Source organism: Typopeltis vanoorti, chromosome 18 (genome assembly GCF_054136105.1).
Source record: "Typopeltis vanoorti isolate ZY-2024b chromosome 18, IOZ_Tvanoo_1.0, whole genome shotgun sequence".
In the NCBI taxonomy this organism is placed as follows: Eukaryota; Metazoa; Arthropoda; class Arachnida; order Uropygi; family Thelyphonidae; genus Typopeltis; species Typopeltis vanoorti.
In genome coordinates, this window is record NC_143566.1 from 94202192 (window position 1) to 94224066 (window position 21875).

A 21875-nucleotide genomic window follows, 5' to 3' on the forward strand; every position below is an offset into this window, starting at 1 on the left:
TACCAGTGGAGATTGAACTGCCCACTCAGTCTCCAAAAGTTAGATAGGGCTAAATGGCCTCGCCTACTCCCCATATACGGGAATAAAAGGGCGTTAGCTGATTTTTTTTTTTTTTTTTTTAAATATGGTTTAATGATTGGCTCTAGTACAGAGGATCCTAAAAGTGCACATTTGGTAAACATATGTAGATGATGATGGGTTAATCATCTGGAAGCATACCCACCAAGTAAGACTGCTAAGATTTTGCACAGTTACTAATATTTGCCATCCAAAAAACAAGTTCAGACTAAATATAGAAAAAAGATGGTAAATTAGCATAACTAGGACTTTCTGGTCAACAAAAACAATGTTGGAGAATAAATGATAGAAGTTTATAGAAAACGAACCTGCATGAATAAATACTTGCGCATAAGCTCATTTCATCATCCTCGATAAAAATTAAGTATTATTACAACCTCAACATGTTCCGTGCCGTAGAATCTTCAGGTGACTGTCCATTCACAATGTGCTTGGGTCAATGATGACCCAAGCAGCAAAACTTACTTCAAAAATTTGTAATGTATGTCATATAATATTTTTAAGATTACAAATAGCAAGACGATGTAACATACAAAATGCACTACATAACAAATGAATATTTTTATTTAAATAATTTATAATTTATAAAGAGAGAGGTATGGGAATGATAAAAGAGAAGAGAATGAAAACAGTGAGAGAGAGGGAATGGGAAGAATGTGAATGATTGCTGGAACCAGGGATAGAGTGATGCCAGGACAGCAGGTAAGTAGGGGAACATAGAGAGAAACGGTTAGAAGAGAGAGAGTGAGGGATGCAGGTGAGCAATCAAGGAACAGAGTGGTAAGTAAGAGGTGTGATGTATGGAGACTCGATGATCTGTGGTGTGCAAGACAGGATGCCAGAGGAGTGTTTGCCTGAGTGTGGCTATGGTAATTAAGCAGGGTGAAAGGATGACATGATTGTGATGATGGGCACAAATGACTTTGGAGCCAGTGTAAATTAGGTGGTGAGAGATCTGAGATTCATTCTTGAGGTTGTAAAAAAGAAAACAAGAGAGGAAAGATTGTGTGTGTGTGTGTTACTCAGGTATGATAATGATGAACTGAGCAGAAGAGCAGTAATAATGAATAGAATAATATCCAGAATGTGTTAAAAAAGAGGATTGGAATATGTGCATGCTTGGAGGGCATTTGAGGACAGAAAGCTGTATGCAAGAGACAGCTCATTTAAATTAGAAATATTGTAGTATGGAGAGATTGCTGTTTTCTGAAGGAGTCAGTGCACCAATGCAGGGAAACTAGGATTCTTAGGGTGGATGGTAGCAGGGGTGGCCTCTTGTGGGAACGAGGAAAGGGGGACAACATTAGGTAACACTGAGTCCAGTGGGTCTGGAGGATAATGATAGGTATAGAAGCAGTCACATTTTTATACTTTATATCAATGCCAGGATTATCTGAAATAAAGGAGATGAATTGGTGGCTCTGATAGCATTAACATGGCCAAAGATTATTGGGATCTCTAAGATGTGGTTGACAGAGGATGATATAATAAGAATAGAAGTAGCAGGGCACAGCATTTTTCAGTAGGATAGGAGGGGAAAACGTAGTTGTGGAGTACTGCTTATGATAAGTGATGACTTATGTCCTCTAAGAGTGGAGGCTTTGGAAGGCAGTGACGCTAATGGTTTTGAAAGTATATGGTGTGAAGTAGAGGTGGGAAAGACAGAATATTTAGTGGGGTGTTGCTACAAGCCAAGGACCACAGAGGGTGGGGTGCATGAGATGTTTAGGCAGTTGAGCTTGGCAAGTGCAAGAAGAATGATTGTTATGACATTATGGGGTAAAAATGAGAACAGAGTGACTGATGCAGAGGACAGTGGAGTTGTTCAATGAACACTTTATTGGAGTATTTCATCCTGGTGTTAGATCCTGAATGGACGATTTTTGAGAAATTATTCATTCAGAATCTAACATAAGAATTTGGCTAACTCAGATAATACCTGGTTGACAGCACACAGTTCTGAATTTATGTTGTATAGAAATTTGTGTAATAATATGTAAATCGTACTAGAAAAATCTTGTAGTTGAAAACTAAACTGAGAGATTATAGGATTATTGAATTTTTAATAAGGAAATTGTAGTATAATCTTGTCCCATTAAGCTGTCTTAAACTTAATAAGTCGCCAAAGAAGTTAAGAGTACGAGTGCAAAGGTCGAGTTACAAACGCACGTATCGGCCGTAATGCGGCCAGCTACAATGCACGAGGAAGATGACGCAAGCGGGATTCCCTAGAATACAACACCTAGGACTTGGAGGATCACCTTAAGGGCATGAAGACGAAGGGTCATGTGGGAAAGAAGGGACGAAATATAAGGCAATGCACGTGATAATGCGAGGCTTTTTTCTGGTTGTTCCCGACTTCACTTCGAGGATTCCTGACTAGTGGACGGAGTAGGGATGAACGAGAGGGATGTCCCACTCAAGTAGGAGCAGAGACAACACTGTGTCGAGGCAGTGAGAGGTTCGAGTCCGGGAAGAATATAAAACGGACAGCGTAGTCGTAAGCCTATTGCGGAAGCAACCGATCGAAGGAGGACCCGAACAACACGTGGCTGTTAACAGACCTTCGGAAAGGGATTGGGTAACGTAAAGACCTTTGCTATGTGTTTGAATGAGACAGAATTTAATGTTATATTATATTAAGTGGACAATTCATAGTGGATTATAATAAGGATTGTATTTTGAGATAGAATAATTCTGCTGAACAAAGGAATGTCAGGAGTGAGATTTTAGTTGCATGTGACAGAAATTATATGTGAATTTGAAACTTTGTAGATGATCTATACCAGAATAGTAACGGGTTGTGAAATGTATTTTAATGTAGCATGAAATAAGAGTTTGATTTAGAGTAACATAATTAGCTAGTTTTAATGTTTTATAGTTTGTGTGTCGATAGCAACTTGATCTGTGAGTACTTGGCAAAATTAGCATTGAGTAACTAACTTAGTAAGAGATTTTGAAAAGCTTAGTATCCTATTCCAATTATAGTTGTAAAGTGTAATAAGTTCCAATAAATATGTTTTGTTGTATATGCCTGATTCGTGCTTGATTCGAGAATTCAAATTACCACTTGCAAAAACTTAGAACCATAGCGGGAGGGAGTTTAATGAAAGTGTTTGTGTAATAGATTATTGGCCACGACTGAAATTAGTACCAGTATCTATTTAGTGTATATTAGAATGAATGCCAATTAACCCAGGAATAGTCCCTGAATTTTGAATAAGCTCATATTATAGGACTCTGGCTGGTGCAGCAATAAGAAATAAATTTGCCAGTGTCTGAAAAGGAAGCATTCCTAGGTAGAGTTGAATAAGACATTCTTAGTTGAATAAGTTGAATAAGGGAAGTATATTAGTATATGATATATCAATAACAAAAGTAAAAGAAGATATAACAATGGCGCAGTGGGTAGGATTTTAGATGAGTAAGGTTTGAGTAAGAAAGAAGATAATCAGCATCGAACAAAATAAGTATAAATCAGTATAAAAGTTATAAATAAATATATAACGCTGGAGAAATAGGTTTTAATACTAGAGGGATAGGGCAGGTTCGAGGTTTAGAAGTGCAAGAGGAGAGTGTGTTCCAAAAAGTGAGTACTCTGGATGTCAGTAAAGCTGTGGGACTGGATGGTATTTCACCATTCAGTTCCACAGAGAATGTGCTAAAGAACTGACAGCTCCCTTGACCTGGCTTTTTAATGAAAGTCTGGCTATGGAAAAGGTATCCAAGGAATGGAATGGAATGAAGATAAGATATATCAATAACAAAAAATGCCATTGAATGATAATGGTTGTAGCAGACTGGATGTGTCTAATAATAGGCCAGTTTGTGTTTCATCAGTAGTTGTTAAGATCTTGGAGAAATTAGTGAGGGACTATATACAGCATTGGGCAGATGAAGGTAATGTTATCTGTGAGAATCAACATGGTTTGTTAAGGGGAGCTCTTTCTTTCGTAATATGATTGCCTTTTATAATAAAGTGACAAGAGTAATTGATGAAAGAAAGGCATATACTGGTATTTTTTTGGATTTTGCAAAGACATTTGGCAAGGTGCCACATGATAAGCTGATATTCAAGTTGCAGCACATGGGTTTAGATGTCAGGCTAGTCGACTGGCTTCAGGATTGGCTGTCTGATAGGTATCAGAAAGTTGTGTATAGTGGGGCAATATCAAGGAGACAGAAGGTTACAAGTGGGGTCCACAGGACTCAGTATTGGGACCTGTATTGTTTAAACTTTATATCAATGACATTGTCAATGTGTTGCAAGAGTATATTCAGTTATTTGCAGATGATGTGTAGCTGGGAATGGTTATTAGTAATAGGGCAGATGTGGCAGCCCTGCAAGAGGATTTTAATAAACTAAAGAGATGGACAAATGAATGGGGATGCTGGTTTAATGCAGCAAAATGTATACTTTTGAAGTTTGGAATACATCGATGGGAGGCTGCATACTCGATTGAAGGAGCTGTACTGGAGGAAGTAGGGGAGACAAGAGATCTGGGGATGATGATTGTTAGAAAACTGAAATTCAGGAAGCATATTACAAAGGTAGTGAAGGGAACCCAGAAGATTGCTGCAATACTGAGAAGGATGCTCACCTGCAGAGATAAAAGAGTTATCATTCCATTGTATAAGACCCTGATCAGACCATACTTAGACTATTGTTCTCAAATTTGGTCCCCAGGATTTCAAAGGGATAAATTAACTGTGGAAAGGGCACAAAGGTGGACAGCAAAAATAGTTTCAGGACTGTACAATGTTAGTTATGAGGATAGGCTGAGAGAATGTGGACTGCAGAGTTTGGTGGATAGAAGAAAAAGAGGTGATATGATCAAGACTTTTAAACTGTTGACACCGGGGAGTTCTTTCACTTGGTGGAACAGTAGGAAGGAGCGATGATGATAAGGAGCCACACCTGGAAGTTATGAAAGGAAGCTGTGAGCAAGAGGGTGAGGAGTGGTTTCTTTGCTTGGAGGGTGGCTGAACCATGGAATGCATTGCCTGATAGAGTGGTGAGAGCAAGAACGGTCAATGAGTTCAAGAGTGGTATGATGACAGACTGTGTTTCGTAGGAAGGACCTCCCATGATGAGTCTCTTGACTCCATGGAGGCCTAAATAATAATAATTAATACACATTGTTAAATAACTTTAACTTTTTTTTATGACAGACCTGACAATGTTGCTATATGGTTGACAGTTTGCCTTCTTTCTTTTGTCATTAATATCACTTCTTTTTTTTCATTTTTGTAATTTTCAAGGATAAGTCACAATCCTCACATTATCTTGATCATAAATCTTTCTATTTCCTTTTTGGGGGAGGGAATCGATCAAGCATAGCATTCAAATAGTCTGCTCTTCTATAATTAGAAACATTTCTTCTGAAACCAAGAGCAAATAAAAACTTCTATTTTCTTACAATGTTGTACCTCTAATAATTTGAAACCAGCATACATGTACCTGTGTACAGTAGTCAAGATGAGGCGAAATCATAGCCTTATAAAGAGGAATAATAACTTCCCTATCTTCACTTGTTAGTGTCTTTCAGCATCCAAGTAATCCTTTGAGTTATTTTACCAACTTTTGCAATATGCCCTCTGAACTTCAACTCTCTGTCCACCATTATCCCCAAGTCCCTAGTCTCACCAGTTTCCTGGAATCCAGTACCATCAATGTGATACACAGTATGCAACCTTTTTAATCTGAAGTTCATAAACTTATGTTTTGCAAACATGAAATTAACAATCATTATCCTTTTTCCATAATGCCAATATATTTAAATTATCTTGCAGGATACCTATTTCACCTTTACAACTATTATCTCCCCTCCCCCAGTTTTGCATCATCAGTAAACAAATCAATATCTCTCCTCCTTCCTTAAATCTTTCCTCAGGGTTCTGTAATAGGTCCACTACTCTTTAATTTGTATATCAATGATATACAAATTAAAGAGTAGTGGACCTATTACAGAACCCTGAGGTACTCCACTAGTCACCCTCATTTTCCTAGATTCAACTTCAACATATACTACCCCCTGTATCTGTCTGTCAGCAACACCCCCATCCATGCTATAAATTAGTACCTAGTATTGGTGCATCCAGGGGGGCCTGGGTCCTGCAAAAAAAGAAAAAAAAACACTAGAAAAATTTCCAAAAATCTTTTCCTAATTAAAATTAATTATTTTTATTTATGTTATGTTGTGTCTTCTATTTCTATACTACTTATGAATTAGCAGTCACATAAGGTGGAAATACCCTATAGCAGTGCTTTCCAAACTTATGGATGTAAAGGCCCGCTTTGGAAAAATTAAAATATTTCACGGCCCCCATCGAAAAAAAAAATCATAATACAGACATATATTATTATAATATTTATTGTATTTATATTCAATACAAACCATACACAGTGACTATTGCAAAAATCAAATGCAAATATTACATATTTAGCATCTTACATACATATTTGACATGGCACATTATTTTATATTTCAAAATATATTTAAATATATTTTGAAATTAAACTTGAAAATGAAAAAGCATATATTTACTAATATTCATTAAGCGCCGAAATACACAGGAAGCAAAATTTGTGAACCAACACCAACGTGTGATTTTTTCCATTAAAATATAAAAAATAACAAAAAAGAAATAATAAAAATTAAATACATTCCTAGTATTGGAAAATCTACTTAGTCTTAAAACAGTTTAAATTTGTTTTCATCATTTCATGCCCCCCACCCTCCACAAAACTAATGGCCCCCAAGGGGGCTGCAGCCCACATTTTGGAAAGCACTGCCCTACAGCTCTTGGGAATCACGCCCACTGTGAACACAAGGCAAACGAAGTAGTGCTCAGACCGATTGAGCGCTACTTCGTTTGCTCGAGCTGGGACAGAGGAGATCACAGGTATCATGTATTGGTAATCACTGCAGATGCTCAGTCATAGGTTGTATGCGATGGGTAGTGTCTATTCTCAGATCGTCAATTTGGCCCCCCCCCCTAAGATTAAATCCTGAGCGTGCCACTGGTATCTAGTATGACTGAAACTATACCTAAAGAAGATATTAAGTCAAATAACAAGAATATATAAATAAATAAGTACAAGATTAAGTTTTGTAGATTTCATATAATGTAATTCTAATATATACTAATAAAGTGATATTTTATTTCTAAATGACTAGATTTAAATTTAATAATTAAAGAACTTGAAATTTAAGGTAGTAAAAATATCTCTGGACTCCAACCTTTGTTTTTTCCTTATATTTTTTCAAAATAAATTTTGAAAATTTGTTTTTTATTTGAACTTTCTAAGTTTAAACTTCTCACCAAGGAGAGTGCAAATTTCTATTTTAATTTTTAAACTTTCTTGCAAATTGTTCTATTATATGTTATTCAGTCTGTATAAGGAGAGCTAGTAAAAATAGTAGCTTACTTTGATATCCCTGTGAACAATTTTCTTAGCATGAATATGATCCAATCCTTTTAATATTTCGAGAAATATTTTTGATACTTGAGTTTCCTGGACTATTTGGAAAACATCTGTTAAAAACAATTATTTACAATTAACAATTATACATTTTACTTAAGTATAAAGAGCTAATAAGCTTCATTTCGGCAATGAAAACATTACTTAAATTAAGGGGATATTAAATCCCACATAGTTTTAAAACCGAATAAGAAACTCAAAGATTGGAATCAGAGAGTTTCTTGCTGAATATAGTAAACTATAAAGTATTGGCGACACTAGCGTTAGCCAATGCAAGTGATCCTAGTACGTAGTACAATACCGGGGCAACTCGTTGCAAAGGTGGGGAAGTTCAGATCGCTATTCTTAGGTATTTTCCATAATGTAAAAACACATTTCCTAGGAAATGTATGCTGTTATTACATTATGGAGGGAGGTCACTACCTAGACCCAGCTACTCACTGATGAAGCCTCAAAAAAGGCTGAAACCAGTCTGGGTAGTGACCTCCCTCCATAATGTAATAACAGCATACATTTCCTAGGAAATGTGTTTTTACATTATGGAAAATACCTAAGAATAGCGATCTGAACTTCCCCACCTTTGCAACGAGTTGCCCCGGTATTGTACTACGTACTAGGATCACTTGCATTGGCTAACGCTAGTGTCGCCGATACTTTATAGTTTACTATATTCGGCAAGAAGCTCTCTGATTCCAATCTTTGAGTTTCTTATTCGGTTTTAAAACTATGTGGGATTTAATATCCCCTTAATTTAAGTAACAATTATACAATTTTTTTTTCATATAAAATATTTTGAATGCATTAATTAACAGAACGATATATCGTTAATATGATAATGGCAAAATGCATGTAAAGAAGCCTCTCTGTCCAAGTGGTCTGGACCAAATATCATCTTCCACAAAAAAGAGGGCTATGGTAACTTCTCCAGTTCAACATATAATCTAGAATATAGTATAATACAAAATATGCATTGTACTATATTCTGGATTAAACCACAATATCACATACACAATAGAACACAAAATTAATTCATCTACCTAATCATTCTTGACATGCTTACATGTCAATAAATGCATGTAAGTGCTCATTGAATTTGTAATATCATTTGGATACTACTAAAACAACATGGATAGGAAAAATAAATTAAAATGTTACACTAGATGTTTCTTTTACCAGAAAGACTTAAGCTTGATTTTTAAGGTCCCAAAAATATATAGTACACTCTCAGCCAAGATACATAATGAAATAGCCTGCAAATATGGGGATCAAAGCATAAAGTGGAATAGTTGTGCAATGCATGTGTTTAACTATCAAAGCTGAAGATGATTATTACTACCTGATCATCTCCATGAAGTCCAAAGATTCACTGCAGGAGGTCCACATTAAATGTTAATAACAGTTCTTTTTGTATGTGAAGTAATCTTCACCACTGGGCTTCTTGTATATCGAGGCTGATGATTTCACATCACTCCCCTTATTATCCCATAATACAAAGTGCACTTTGTTTTGGAAGTTCTTTAAGGTAGGATCACTACCCAGTGATCCTACCTTAATGGAGGTCTCATAAGTAGGAGCCAGACTGGGAAGATACCAAGATTGAATTAATGCAGAAGTCCTATATTTCCCATATACAAGTAGCAAAAAAGGCGTATAAATGTATCATTTTATTATTAAAATACTCTGGATTAGAGAGAGAGAGAGAGAGAGAGAGAGAGAGATGTAGTGTTTTTTTGTCCACCCCCCACTTTGTTAGAAAGTAAATTATAATTGCTAAAAAATTATAATTTTGTTTAATCCTTGCAACAAGTTAATAAGGTAAACCTTTTTCTTGTTACTTGTATATGAGAAATATAGGAGTTTGGCAATAATTCAATCATTATATCGGCTGATGTATATATGGTTAAGAGGGTTGGAGTTTGACGAAGACAGACATGTTTATTTGCTTCTGCTAGAAACTGCGCTCTTTTAGGCTGTATTATACTATTTACAGAGGTGTTCTGTGAATCTTGCATTGCAATCCTGCCCGAATTCCTACTATCTCCCCCTCTATATACGAAATGTGTATGAGGTCAATGGCCGCATAGGCCCCACCCAAAATGAGGACCAGTGGTGGATGTATGGTTTCAGGGAGATAGGCAATTTGAGCTGAGCCGAGCAGTTTCATGGATTCTTCCCACAACACCACCTCTCAACTACTAGTTGACTTTTCCAGTCAACAGGATTGTGCTGGCAGGTCCTTAGAACAGCGGGATTATATTTGTAGGCACACCATCCTGCTCCATTGTAAAGTCTCTCACAGCCCTTAAACAGCTCCAGGCGACACGAGACTACATCGGCATGGAAGGCATCGAGAAACAGATCTGGAACCTAAACAAGGAGCAGGCACTAGACGTGCTTAAGTTCTTAATGACAAAGTTTGAATAAGATTGGCCGGGTTTTTTAAACCTGTATGCCCAAACAAATGATCCAGATGGAGAGGATAAGGAAACTCAAGGAGAATTCACTGTTCTGCCATCAAAAACTCCCCACCATAATAACTCACAAGGGAAGCACTCAAACAAAAGGTGCAGAACAACAGAAGATCGTATGGAGGAGGACTCACCAACACAAGACATTCCGAGGAACACGGAAAAAGGTCCCCCCCTGTCATATTATGGGATAAGGATAAACAGACTTCTGTCACATAGCACTTAGGGAGCTGGATTTTGACTCCCTCAGATGAGGGAGTCAAAATCCAGCCCACTACTGTCACTGACTATAGGCAGATGACAAGGCTAATGGAAAACAAAAATCTTCCCTACTATACCTTTGCTTTACCTATGAAAAGACCCAGAAGGTGGTGATATGCAGTGTCACTGAAAGGATCATCCCTGAAGAAATCACTGGTGATCTAATCAACCAGAGCCTGATCCCAATTAAAATGAGTAGGATGCTCAGGTCAGACAAAAGGCCATTGCTGTTAGTACTTGTAAAGATTGACAACACTCAGAAGATATGCAAACTGAATGTTATCTGCAGCCTCAGAATTACCACTGAGCCTCTAAGAAAGAAAGCGTCAGCAGGACAGTGTCATAGATGTCAGTGGTTTGGCCATGTTCAAAAACTATGCTGGGCCAACCTCAGGTGCCTAAAATGCGGCGAAGGCCACCAGACTATCACATGCACCAAACCAAGATCTATGCCAGCTAGATGCACCAACTGCAGAGGTCCACATCCTGCCAACTACAAGGAGTGCATTGTACACCCAAAGAACCGCAGGTCAGCAAAAGCCACACTTCTACCGCCCTGCAGTAACACTCTGGGCAACTGTGCAGGTCGGCATCCAGTTCAAACAACTTCCATTTCGACAACTCAGGAAAGAAAACAACCTGCAACCATGACCAAAAGATACGCCGAAGCTGCACGAGTTAAGGATACTTCCTCCCTCGAACTCACAAGCTCTAATCTAGCATCAATACTAACTGCCTCACTAGCTACTATGCTACAGGAATTCAGCAAAACAAATCCTTCGCTGTCCCCCATTCATTGACAGCCCTCAATCATGAATAAAAGTAAACATAAACCTAACTCCCTCATGATTACATCATGGAATGCAAATGATCTGACCAACAAGATCCTTGAACTGCAAGAGTTTACTCACAGATACAATCCGGATATCATCCTGGTTAACGAAACGCATCATAATCATTAAAACCTGTTGATCAAACAAGCTTCAGACTACAATGAAACAGAATACTACAAATACAAAAGATCCAAATCAATCTTATGCTCAGATGAACACAGCTAATTTCACTGCCCTCACAGGGCAAGCTTAGGGCTCAATAACACTCCACTCAAAGAACTTCCCTTACAAACAAAGGGGAATATGTAAAGCATATGCGCTTCACCCATCAAAGCAGTAATGTTTTGCGTGTTCTGCGAACCATTATATCTTCCTGGGTATGACTCTCAGTGAACCCACTGATGACACCATGGATTTTGGCAAGATATGTACTTTGTTTTTCGCTTTGATATTTTAATTCTATTTTACTCTTCCAATGGATCCCATCATATGTGGGATTAAAGAGAAAAGAAACTGCAGATAAAGTAGCAAAAATGGCTGCAACATCAAGTGATACCACAGATTTCGATCTTTTTAAAACCACCCAAAAAGAAAACATAAAAAGAACAATTCTTCAGGACATGACTCACCACTGGTACTTAGCAGAAAATCCAGGAGCTACCATCAACTCCAAGTTTAATTGTAGTTCCACTACCATGATCTCTCACCTCAAGACTGGCCACACAAGACCAATCAAGTTTAGCAATGGCATAAAAGTCTTCCCCACCTGCAAAATCTGTAACATCGTGGAAGCATCACTAATGCATTTGCTAAACTGTATGAATATCTCCAAATGTGAACTCTATAACAATCCAGAAAAGGTGCTGTATAAAATACATGAACTTGACCTCTATGATCTGGTATAATAATACCATAGGATAATAATAAAAAAAAAAAAATTCTATTTTACTGGTGAGAGTGGTGCACTCCACCTATTAGAACTGGAACTTAAGTAAATATTAAGATTGCTGGTTGTGCAATTAATTAATGTCTTCATTACAGGATCACTTCAGGCTGTATCAAAGCCACCATTTTATAGTAGTTCATGGATGTTTGTGATTGTCTGTGAAAATACTAGTGGTAGTGGCGGGCGGTAGATGGCGTTGGTGTAGTTGTGATTACTTGTAGTTGGTGGACTGTGGAGACAGAGAGCTGTAAAGTAGGTGTCCTCCTTCGATGAGTCTTTAGACTCCCTGGAGGTCCAATAATAATAATAATAATATCACGGGATTATTTAATTTTCGGTCATACGACTGAAAGGTCTCTTATAATCAAACGCAGAGGTTTTAGTTCCCCCCGAGATTCTTCTTCTTCAGCTTATCCCACTATCTTAATAGTGGGATAAGCTGAAGCTGAATATTAAGTAGGGCTGCTATTTTTAATGTCTCCTCCGCATCCTCCTGTCTTGGGCTGTAACCACATCTAAGTTCTTCATCCTCAGGTCCTCCTCCACCAGGTCCCTCCATTTCTTCTTTGGCTGCCCATGCTTCCTCCTCCCCTGCATCCATCTCCATGACCTTTCTTCCCACACATTCGTCCTCTCTCTTTGTCACATGACCAAACCATCTCAACCTTGTCTCCTGTATCTTCGCTCCTAAGTTCATAACTTTCACCATTCCCCTTATATAGTCATTTCTCAGACAATCCTTTCTGGTCACACCACACATCCACTTAAGCATTCTCATCTCTGCTGCCTCCATCCTGCTGATGTTACTTTTCTTCAGGACACAGATTCCATAGTATACGTCATAGCTGGTCTCACCACTGTCCTGTAGATTTTTCCCTTTAGATTGACTGGCACCCTCTTATCACATAGCATTCCAGGCATCTCTCTCTCTCCAGTTCCTCCATCCAGCTTGTATCCTGCATCCCACTTCCTTCTCAGCTACTCCATCCTCTTTCACTGTTGAACCTAAGTATCTAAAGTCACTAACCTTCCTGATGATATTTCCTTCTAGCTCCAGATCTTCCCCTTGGCTGCCATCCCCTTTGTAAGCCATGTACTCTGTCTACTTCTGCTCAGCCTCATACCTCTCTCTCTCTCTCTCTCTCTCTTCCAGTACTCTCCTCCATCTTTCCAATTTACCTGCCACTTCTTCTCTTGATTTTGCACACAGCACAATGTCATCCACACACAACATTCTCCAAGGCACGATTTATTATTAGCATTTAATATTAGCAAGATTTATTCATTCATGCAGTACAGTGGATGGAAATATTGAATTGTAGTTAAAGATGTGGAAACTAGGGATACACTACTACAGGGTTTTACATTCCAAGGTAGCACAATAATTCCTGTAATGGTAGGAAGTCAGATTAAAACAGTAAGAATTGAGATATTTCCAATGGAATATATAGAAAACAGTAATGAAATTCTTATCCAGACATTCTTCAAATGGAAAATAAAATCAGTAAGTAACATAGAAAAGAGTATATCAAGTGAAGATCCAAATTGGTTTTCAGGTGAGGTCACCTTTACAGTGAAGATGCCTGTACGAATTTTTTTGTCAATCGGTACAACTCGAGTAATGGTGAACTATCCCGGAGTACAGAGGTAGTGTCTGATTGTGGTTCATACGATTACTTGGATGGCAACTGCCCCAAGACTAAATGTCATAACTATATGGAGATCAGACATATTGCTTATCAGTGTCTTAAACCCTATCAGAAATGTGAAAGTTTTGAACATCCCATTAACATCCTATTTCCAATTATTTCCTATTTCTTCACATATTTTCGTATATGAAGGAAATCTTTATATATGAAAATATATGAATTTTTATTATTTTATTATGAAGTATATGAAAATTTTTTACAGTTGTTATAATGGTATTCCTTGATCAGAAATGCTGACATATATGGTCACCAAGGCATGTTCACGGACAAAAGAATGTGTGATATGTATACATATATATGCAGGTATGAAGGGCAAACAGAAACAGTTCAAAATGGGGTGATCCTACAGTCTTCTGGTATCCTCTCTAGGTGTGGTGACAGGATCTTGATTATTCAGCTAATAGTCTCATCATGATAGTCTCCAAGATTTCAAAGTTAGGAGAATGTTGCAGAGCTGTGGCAGATTCCAAAAACAGTCTCTTAGATGTATATTTACAACCATGCACTAGAGGTTTTTATACACTGAATTTCATGATCCATATCAATGGAATGGACTACAACCAAAGTAGTAGTGTAGACATTAGATAACCTTCCAGTCTGATCAAAAATATCAATTTGCAAGAGCAAATACTACATACAGCAGGATGATCTAGGCAATGAAGAGAATCTTTTGGAGAACCATTAATGCCTAAAGCAGGTGATGAATAAAATGGATCTGTAATTACTGTAATCAGGTGATTACTAGGTGATGAATAAAATGGATCTGTAAATTAATTTATATATCCATTTATGCTTCTCCTTTTAGTTAACCAGTCAAGAGACCAAGAAATCAAACATTTTTTTTAAGTAGAACCTATGGGAATTTTCTTGATGCTGATTAAAATGAAATAATTTTGGGGCAACACATAAATGAATCTAGAAAATAAAAAATTATAGTTAAGAACATTCACATATTTAAGTGAATGTTTATTTCAAGTGTGAGCACTAAGTTTCATATACTGGTCCATATACTGATCCATTTACTCGCAAGGAAAGAAAAAGCAATGTTTTAAATATATGATGCATAATAACTTAAAAGTTTATGTATTAGCTAACTGCATTACCTTACAATTTCAAATTTATTCTTTACAAATATTTACTACAAATCAGTAATTACTGATATCAATTATACTATAAATACATATTACAAGAAATTGTTCCATCTTTACAACTTTTAAAATATCTTCAAAAAACATTCCTTTTTACTAACCATCATCTGAATGGTATTTAACATAATTCCTTTCATCAAGCCACTGACGAAGGTTGCTATGACAAAGTTCCATATGAATAAACAAAGTAAATCGGATATCCTAAGAAATATAGAGAAAAAATAAATGTAAAATTATATGAAATTTATTGAAATGGATTGAATAGTGCAAATTGTATCAGAATATTACAGTCTCAAATGAGAATAATGAACTATATTGCATTCTTAAAGATTAAGGTAAAAATCACATAAATTAAATCTATATGTGTGTGTGTGACATATATTATTATTATTTTTACATGACAGCTTCAAGGAGTTGTCAAACCTCCAACTACACAATAGGACTACTACTACTACTATCTGTCACCACCAATAGTAATTTTGCTGTATAAGGTATGAAAATCCCAAGTTTCCAGGAGAAAACAACCCTACTATTACTTCCAACTAAGAATGGCTAACTGATCTTCGATTGAAAAAGCCCATATAAAGATTACTCATGTCACAACAGAATTGAACCCAGATCTTTTCCAAAGGGCACAATGCTCCCATTGTCTTTCCAAATATGTTACAGAGATGCTACTTTTATTTTCTTTCATTCATTTTTTTTTAAATTTTTCATAATATACATACTTTATTATACATTGATTGATACATTCTCATTGATACATCCTCTAACCCCAGCCCCATGTACAGTTTAATTCAATATCCAAATTTAGCATTCAGATGAGTCCAGCCATTACCATTTTGATCTTCAGTTGGCAGCCACATTGCACAATCTAGATTAATTCCATCATATGTTCAATGTTGCAAAATGTAAGGTTTTAAAATTTGGGAAACAAAGATGAGATGCAGAATTTATGCTTGGTGAGGATATACTGTCAGAGGTGAAGGAAATAAGAGATGTTGGGGTGATAGTGGATAATGATCTGAAATTTAGGGGACACATTGCCAAAATTGTGAAGACAGCATAAAGACTTCTGGGAATGATGCGGAGGACACCGACTTGTAAAAGTAGCGAGATTCCTTTTCCATTGTATAAGGCTTTGATTAGGTCACACATGGACTACTGTGCCCAGACTTGGTCACCTGGTTTTCAGAAGGATGAAGAGATGTTGGAAAAGGTCCAGAGGCAACTGACCAAGGTAGTCTCTGACCTCTGGAATGTCAAATATGAGGAAAGATATGAGAGAGATCTACAACTTAGTAAGAGGTTGTTATAGGATCAATGTTGGAGAGGTTCTACAGAAAACAGTGGGAGATCAGCGGAGAACCCGAGGTCTTCCCTGGAAACTGTATAAAGAGGGTGTGAGCAGGGGAGTGAGAAGCAGGTTTTTTGCATGCAGAGTTGTGAATGATTGGAAATGCCTTGCCTGAGAGTATGGTGTCTGCAGAGAATTTAAGTGTGTTTAAAGCATGGTCTGATAATAGTACTTCCTATATTTGTCTTTGACTCCATGGGGTCTTGGGTGGTAATAATAATAATATCTGTTACCTCATTATATTGTGCCTCTGCATTTTAAGAGTGAGATTCTTTTAAACTTTCAGAACAGTAATGTGAGCAGAACTCACATAAATACACTGAAAATAATATCTATAACTGTGTGAGTAGCAGTTAGATTAATAGGATTCTCAAGTATTTTCAGATTCTTTTTTTTTTGGCATTCGCTTTGGTAGGGATTCTTGACATTGGGATACAGCTATCATTTTTTTTTTTTTTTTTTCATCTCCTCTTCTTCCTCTATCTCTTCTAATACTGCTGGAACTACTTACTTTGGACTATGCTTGTTTGTTTCTTGATCTTAGATAAAGAATGCTTTATCATTTTTCCTCAAAGGTAATTTCTTCTCATTTCCTGCAGTCAGCAAACTGAAAGATATGGGGAGGACATTGAGAACAGATAGGTTAGCTGAATAAGCAATATTAACCAATTTTTGAAGATTATGCCATTTTATCAAGAACTGAGCAAGGTGCAACTTTAATTTAGATTTTGTTTTCTTATCAATTTGATTTTCATTCTGAACAACTGACATTAGCACATCGAATGAATCAACATCCAAATCCTATGACTGGAAGGTCCTCTCTTATTACTTTCCTGAATCTTTCTTTCTATATCAGGGGTTGCCAACTACATGTCCTTTTGGAGCCAAAATAATTCTGGTAAGACCTAGAAGAGCTGCAACTTTTGACTGATGTGATGGTATGGAAATAAGTGAGTGAGCATGGTGACGAGGTTGTAACGAGCGTGTAAGAACTGCTTTGACTAATTACACACCTAATTTTAAGGAGCTTACTAAGAACATGGATACAAGGAAGGCCTCTACTAGTAAATTAGTAACTAAAATTATTGTTTTGACTTTTAAATTATTCTAGTTATTCAAAGTAAACTTCATTTAATGTGTTTCAAACTTTTTTATTGCAGCAATTTTTATTAACCCTCTTTTTTCTTTTTCTTTCTTTTTTTTATTTTTTTTTATTTTGTTCCTCCAGGAGTGAGAGAGAGAGTTATGGGAATGATAGAAGAGAAGAGAATGGGAACAGTAGAAGAGAGGAATAGAAACGGTACAAGAGAGGGAATGAGAGAGGGTTATGGGAATGATACAAGAGGAGAGAACGGAAACAATGAGAGAGAGGGAATGAGAAGAATGCGAAGGAGTGCTGGAACCAGGGAAACAGTGATGCCAAAACAGCAGGTAAGTAGGGGGACACAGACAGAGAGAGAGAGAAACAGCTAGAAAAGATAGAGTGAGAAATGCAGGTGCGCAATCAAGGAACAGAATGGTAAATAAGAGGTGTGATGTATGGAGACTCGATGATCCGTGGTGTGTAAGATAGAATGCCAGAGGAGTTGGCAGTGTTTGTCTGGAGGAATGATAGAGAGCGTGGCTATGACAGTTAAGCGGGTTAAGAGAGGGTGGATGAGATGATTGTGATGGTGGGCATGAATAACTTGAAAGGCAATGTAAATCGGGTGGCGAGAGATCTGAGATTCTTGCTTGAAGTTGTACAAAAGAAAATGCAGAGAGGAAAGATCGTGTGCGTTGCCCAGGAATGATAGTGATGAGCTGAGCAGAAGACCAGTAATAACGAACAGAATAATAGCCAGAATGTGTTAGAAGAGAGAGGATTGGAATATGTGGATGCTTGGAGGGCATTTGAGGACACAAAGGAACTGCATGCATGAGACAGCTTGTATTTGAATGAGGAAGGACGTAGGCATCAGGAGAGATTGCTGTTTTCTGAACAAGTCGGTGCATCAATGCAGGGAAACTAGAATTCCCAGGGTGGATGGTAGCAGGGGTGGCCTCTTGTGGGAATGGGTGCTTGGGAGAATGACATCAGGTAACACTGAATCCAGTGGGATCTGGAGGAAATAATGATAAGTATAGAGGAGAGCCTGTGTAGCTAAGTGAATGTGGCGGTTGCACACCATGGCACTTGATTACACGAAGAAAGACTTGCTTTCGAATCTAGTCGGCGACTAGAGGAAATTTTTCTAAGCCTTTTTTCGAGCAGCCGGTTCCAGAGTTAGTCAATCTCTGGATGGATAAGCAGGTTTTTTCCTCTGGAAACAAGGTTTTTTTTTGTCCCGTAAACTCAAGAAAATCGACTGTAGAACCCACATTATTTCAGACATTAAATATATTGTGTTAGGGTTAGGGACCACTAGATGGCAGCACTTATTGAACCGTCTCTCTTCACTGTGTGCTGCTTAATTAGTGTTAGCCATGGGCCAGCTATCTCTGATTGGGTACCAGTGGAGATTGAACTGCCCATTCAGTCTCCAAAAGTTTGATAGGGCTATAATGGCCTCGCCTACTCCCTATACAGGAATAAGAAGCTGCCAGCTTATTTATTATTATTTTTTTAATAGAAGCAGTCATATTTTTATGCTTTATACTAATGCCAGCAGCATCCGAAATAAAGGAGATGAATTAGTGGCGCTGATATCATCAGCCTGGCCAAAGATTATTGGGATCTCCGAGATATGGTTGACGGAGGATGATATAATAACAGGAATAGAAGTAGCAGGACACAGCATTTTTCGGTAGAATAGGAAGGTAAAATGCGGTGGTGGAGTACTGCTTATGATAAGTGATGACTTATGTCCTCTAAGAGTGGAGGCTTTGGAAGGCAGTGACACTAATGGTTTTGAAAGTATATGGTGTCAAGTAGAGGTGGGAAAGACAGGATATTTAGTGGGGTGTTGCTACAGACCAAGGAGCACAGAGGGTGGGGTGCAGGAGATGTTTAGGGAATTGAGCTTGGCAAGTGCAGGAAGAATGATTGTTATGGGAGATTTTAACTACACCAGTATAAGTTGGGAAGAGGAAAATGCATGTAGTAAGGGAATGGAATTTCTAGAATTCTTGCGGGACAAATGTCTCAGGCAACATGTAATAGAGGGAACAAGAGGTTCAAGAGTTTTTGGATTTGGTTATAGCATCAGAACAGCTGATAATAACTGATGACATCTCTCACCCCAAATGGAGAGAGTGACCATGTGGTTTTGACTTGGAAGATGAATAGACATGCAGGAGTATCAAAGAAAAGGGAACGTATGTGGAATTATAAGGTGGGTGATTATAATAGTCTTAGATACCAACTTGGGACAGTTCCATGGAGGAAGGAATTGGAAGGGCGAGATATCATTAGTGCTTAGGAAATTGCGAAGGAATATTTGTTAGCAGCAATAGTAAGTTGCATTCTACGAGTGAAGAAGAGGACACAATTTGGTGTAAAGTGGATGACAAACAATATCAAACAGGAACTGTGGGTGAAAAAGAAGTTATGGAAGAGATATAAGGAGAGAGATGGAGAGCAGATGCATGAAGAATATAAGACTCAGGCCAGGAGAGTGACTAGTATGGTGAGGTAGGCAAAACTGGAATATGAGAAGAGATTGGCACTAAGTTCCAAAGAAAATCCTTTGGGAATTTTTTAGCTGTGTAGCCAGTAGGAGGGTTAATGACTGTGGAAGAATGATGCTGTGGGATAAAAATGGGAACAGAGTGACTGATGCTGAGGACAGTGGAGTTTTTTAATGAACACTTTATTGGAGTATTTCATCCTGGAGAAATAGATTTTAATACCAGAAGGATAGGGCAGGTTCGAAGTTTAGAAGTGCAAGAGGAGTGTGTGTTCCAAAAAGTGAGTACTCTGGATGTCAGTAAAGCTGTGGGACTGGATGGTATTTTGCCATCCAGTCCCACAGAGAATGTGCTAAAGAACTGACAGCTCCTTTGACCTTGCTTTTTAATGAAAGTCTGGCTATGGGAAAGGTATCCAAGGAATGGAATGGAATGGAATGAAGATAAGATATTGCCATTGCATAAGGGTGGTAGCAGACTGGATGTGTCTAATAATAGGCCAGTTTGTGTTTCATCAGTAGTTGTTAAGATCTTGAAGAAATTAGTGAGGGACTATATACAGCATTGGGCAGATGAAGGTAATGTTATCTGTGAGAATCAACATGGTTTGTTAAGGGGCGCTCTTTCTTTCGTAATATGATTGCCTTTTATAATAAAGTGACAAGAGTAGTTGATGAGGGAAAGGCATATACTGGTATTTTTTTGGATTTTGCAAAGACATTTGGCAGGGTGCCACATGATAAGCTGATATTCAAGTTGCAGCACATGGGTTTAGATGTCGGGCTAGTCGACTGGCTTCAGGATTGGCTGTCTGATAGGTATCAGAAAGTTGTGTATAGTGGGACAATATCAAGGAGACAGAAGGTTACAAGTGGGGTCCACAGGACTCAGTACTCGGACCTGTATTGTTTAAACTTTATATCAATGACATTGTCAATGTGTTGCAAGAGTATATTCAGTTATTTGCAGATGATGTGTAGCTGGGAATGGTTATTAGTAATAGTGCAGATGTGGCAGCCCTGCAAGAGGATTTTAATAAACTAAACAGATGGACAAATGAACGGGGATGCCGGTTTAATGCAGGGAAATGTAAACTGTTGAAGTTTGGAATACATCGATGGGAAACTGCATACTCGATTGGAGGAGCTGTACTGCAGAAGTAGGGGGATGACAAGAGATCTGGGGTTGATGATTGATAGAAAACTGAAATATTCAGGGAACATATTGCAAAGGTGGTGAAGGTAACCCAGAGGATGGCTGCAATACTTTTATCTCTGCAGGATGCTGACCTGCAGAGATAAAAGAGTTATCGTTCTGTTGTATAAGACCCTGATCAGACCACACTTAGACTATTATTCTCAAATTTCGTCCTGTGGATTTAAAGGGGATAAATTAACTGTGGAAAAGGTACAGAGGCGGATAACAAAGATGGTTTCAGGACTGTACAATGTTAGTTATGAGGATCGGCTGAGGGAATGTGGACTGCAGAGTTTGGTGGATAGAAGAAGAGGTAATATCATCAAGACTTTTAAACTCTTCAGAGGTAGTCATAGGGTTGACACTGGGGAGTTCTTTTTCCATGGTGGAACAGTGGAAAGGAGCGATAACAAGGGGCTGTTCCTGGAAGTTATGAAAAAAAGCTGTGAGCAAGAGGGCGAGCAGTGGTTTCTTTACGTGGAGGGTGGGTGAATGCATTGACATTCAACCTATCAGGCAATGCATTCCACGGTTCAACCGTGGAGTGCATTGCCTGATAGAGTGGTGAGAGGAAGAATGGTCAGTGAGTTCAAGGAGTGGTACGATAGACTCTGTGTTTCCTAGGAAGGACCTTACATGATGAGTGTCTTGACTCCATGGAGGCCTGAATAATAATAATAATAAATTCTGAATATCAGCAAACTAAATATCTCTCTTCAGATTATTTCCTATATCATTTATGTATAAATTAAACAGTAGTGGTCCAAGCTCTGTTATACATCA

At 37.8% G+C, this 21875-nt stretch overlaps 1 protein-coding gene across 1 annotated transcript in view; it reads right to left on the bottom strand.

Annotated features, from left to right (window-relative positions):
• Positions 1-21875, bottom strand: part of LOC150096951 (eukaryotic translation initiation factor 2-alpha kinase 1-like) — a 271576-nt gene that overhangs the window by 122710 nt on the left and 126991 nt on the right. The window contains exons 7-8 of the mRNA XM_090408100.1: positions 15031-15130; positions 7511-7617 (exon numbers count right to left, since the gene is read on the bottom strand). Of these exons, the coding sequence (XP_090264226.1) occupies positions 7511-7617; positions 15031-15130 (207 nt within the window). The remainder of the gene's footprint in view (positions 1-7510; positions 7618-15030; positions 15131-21875) is intronic.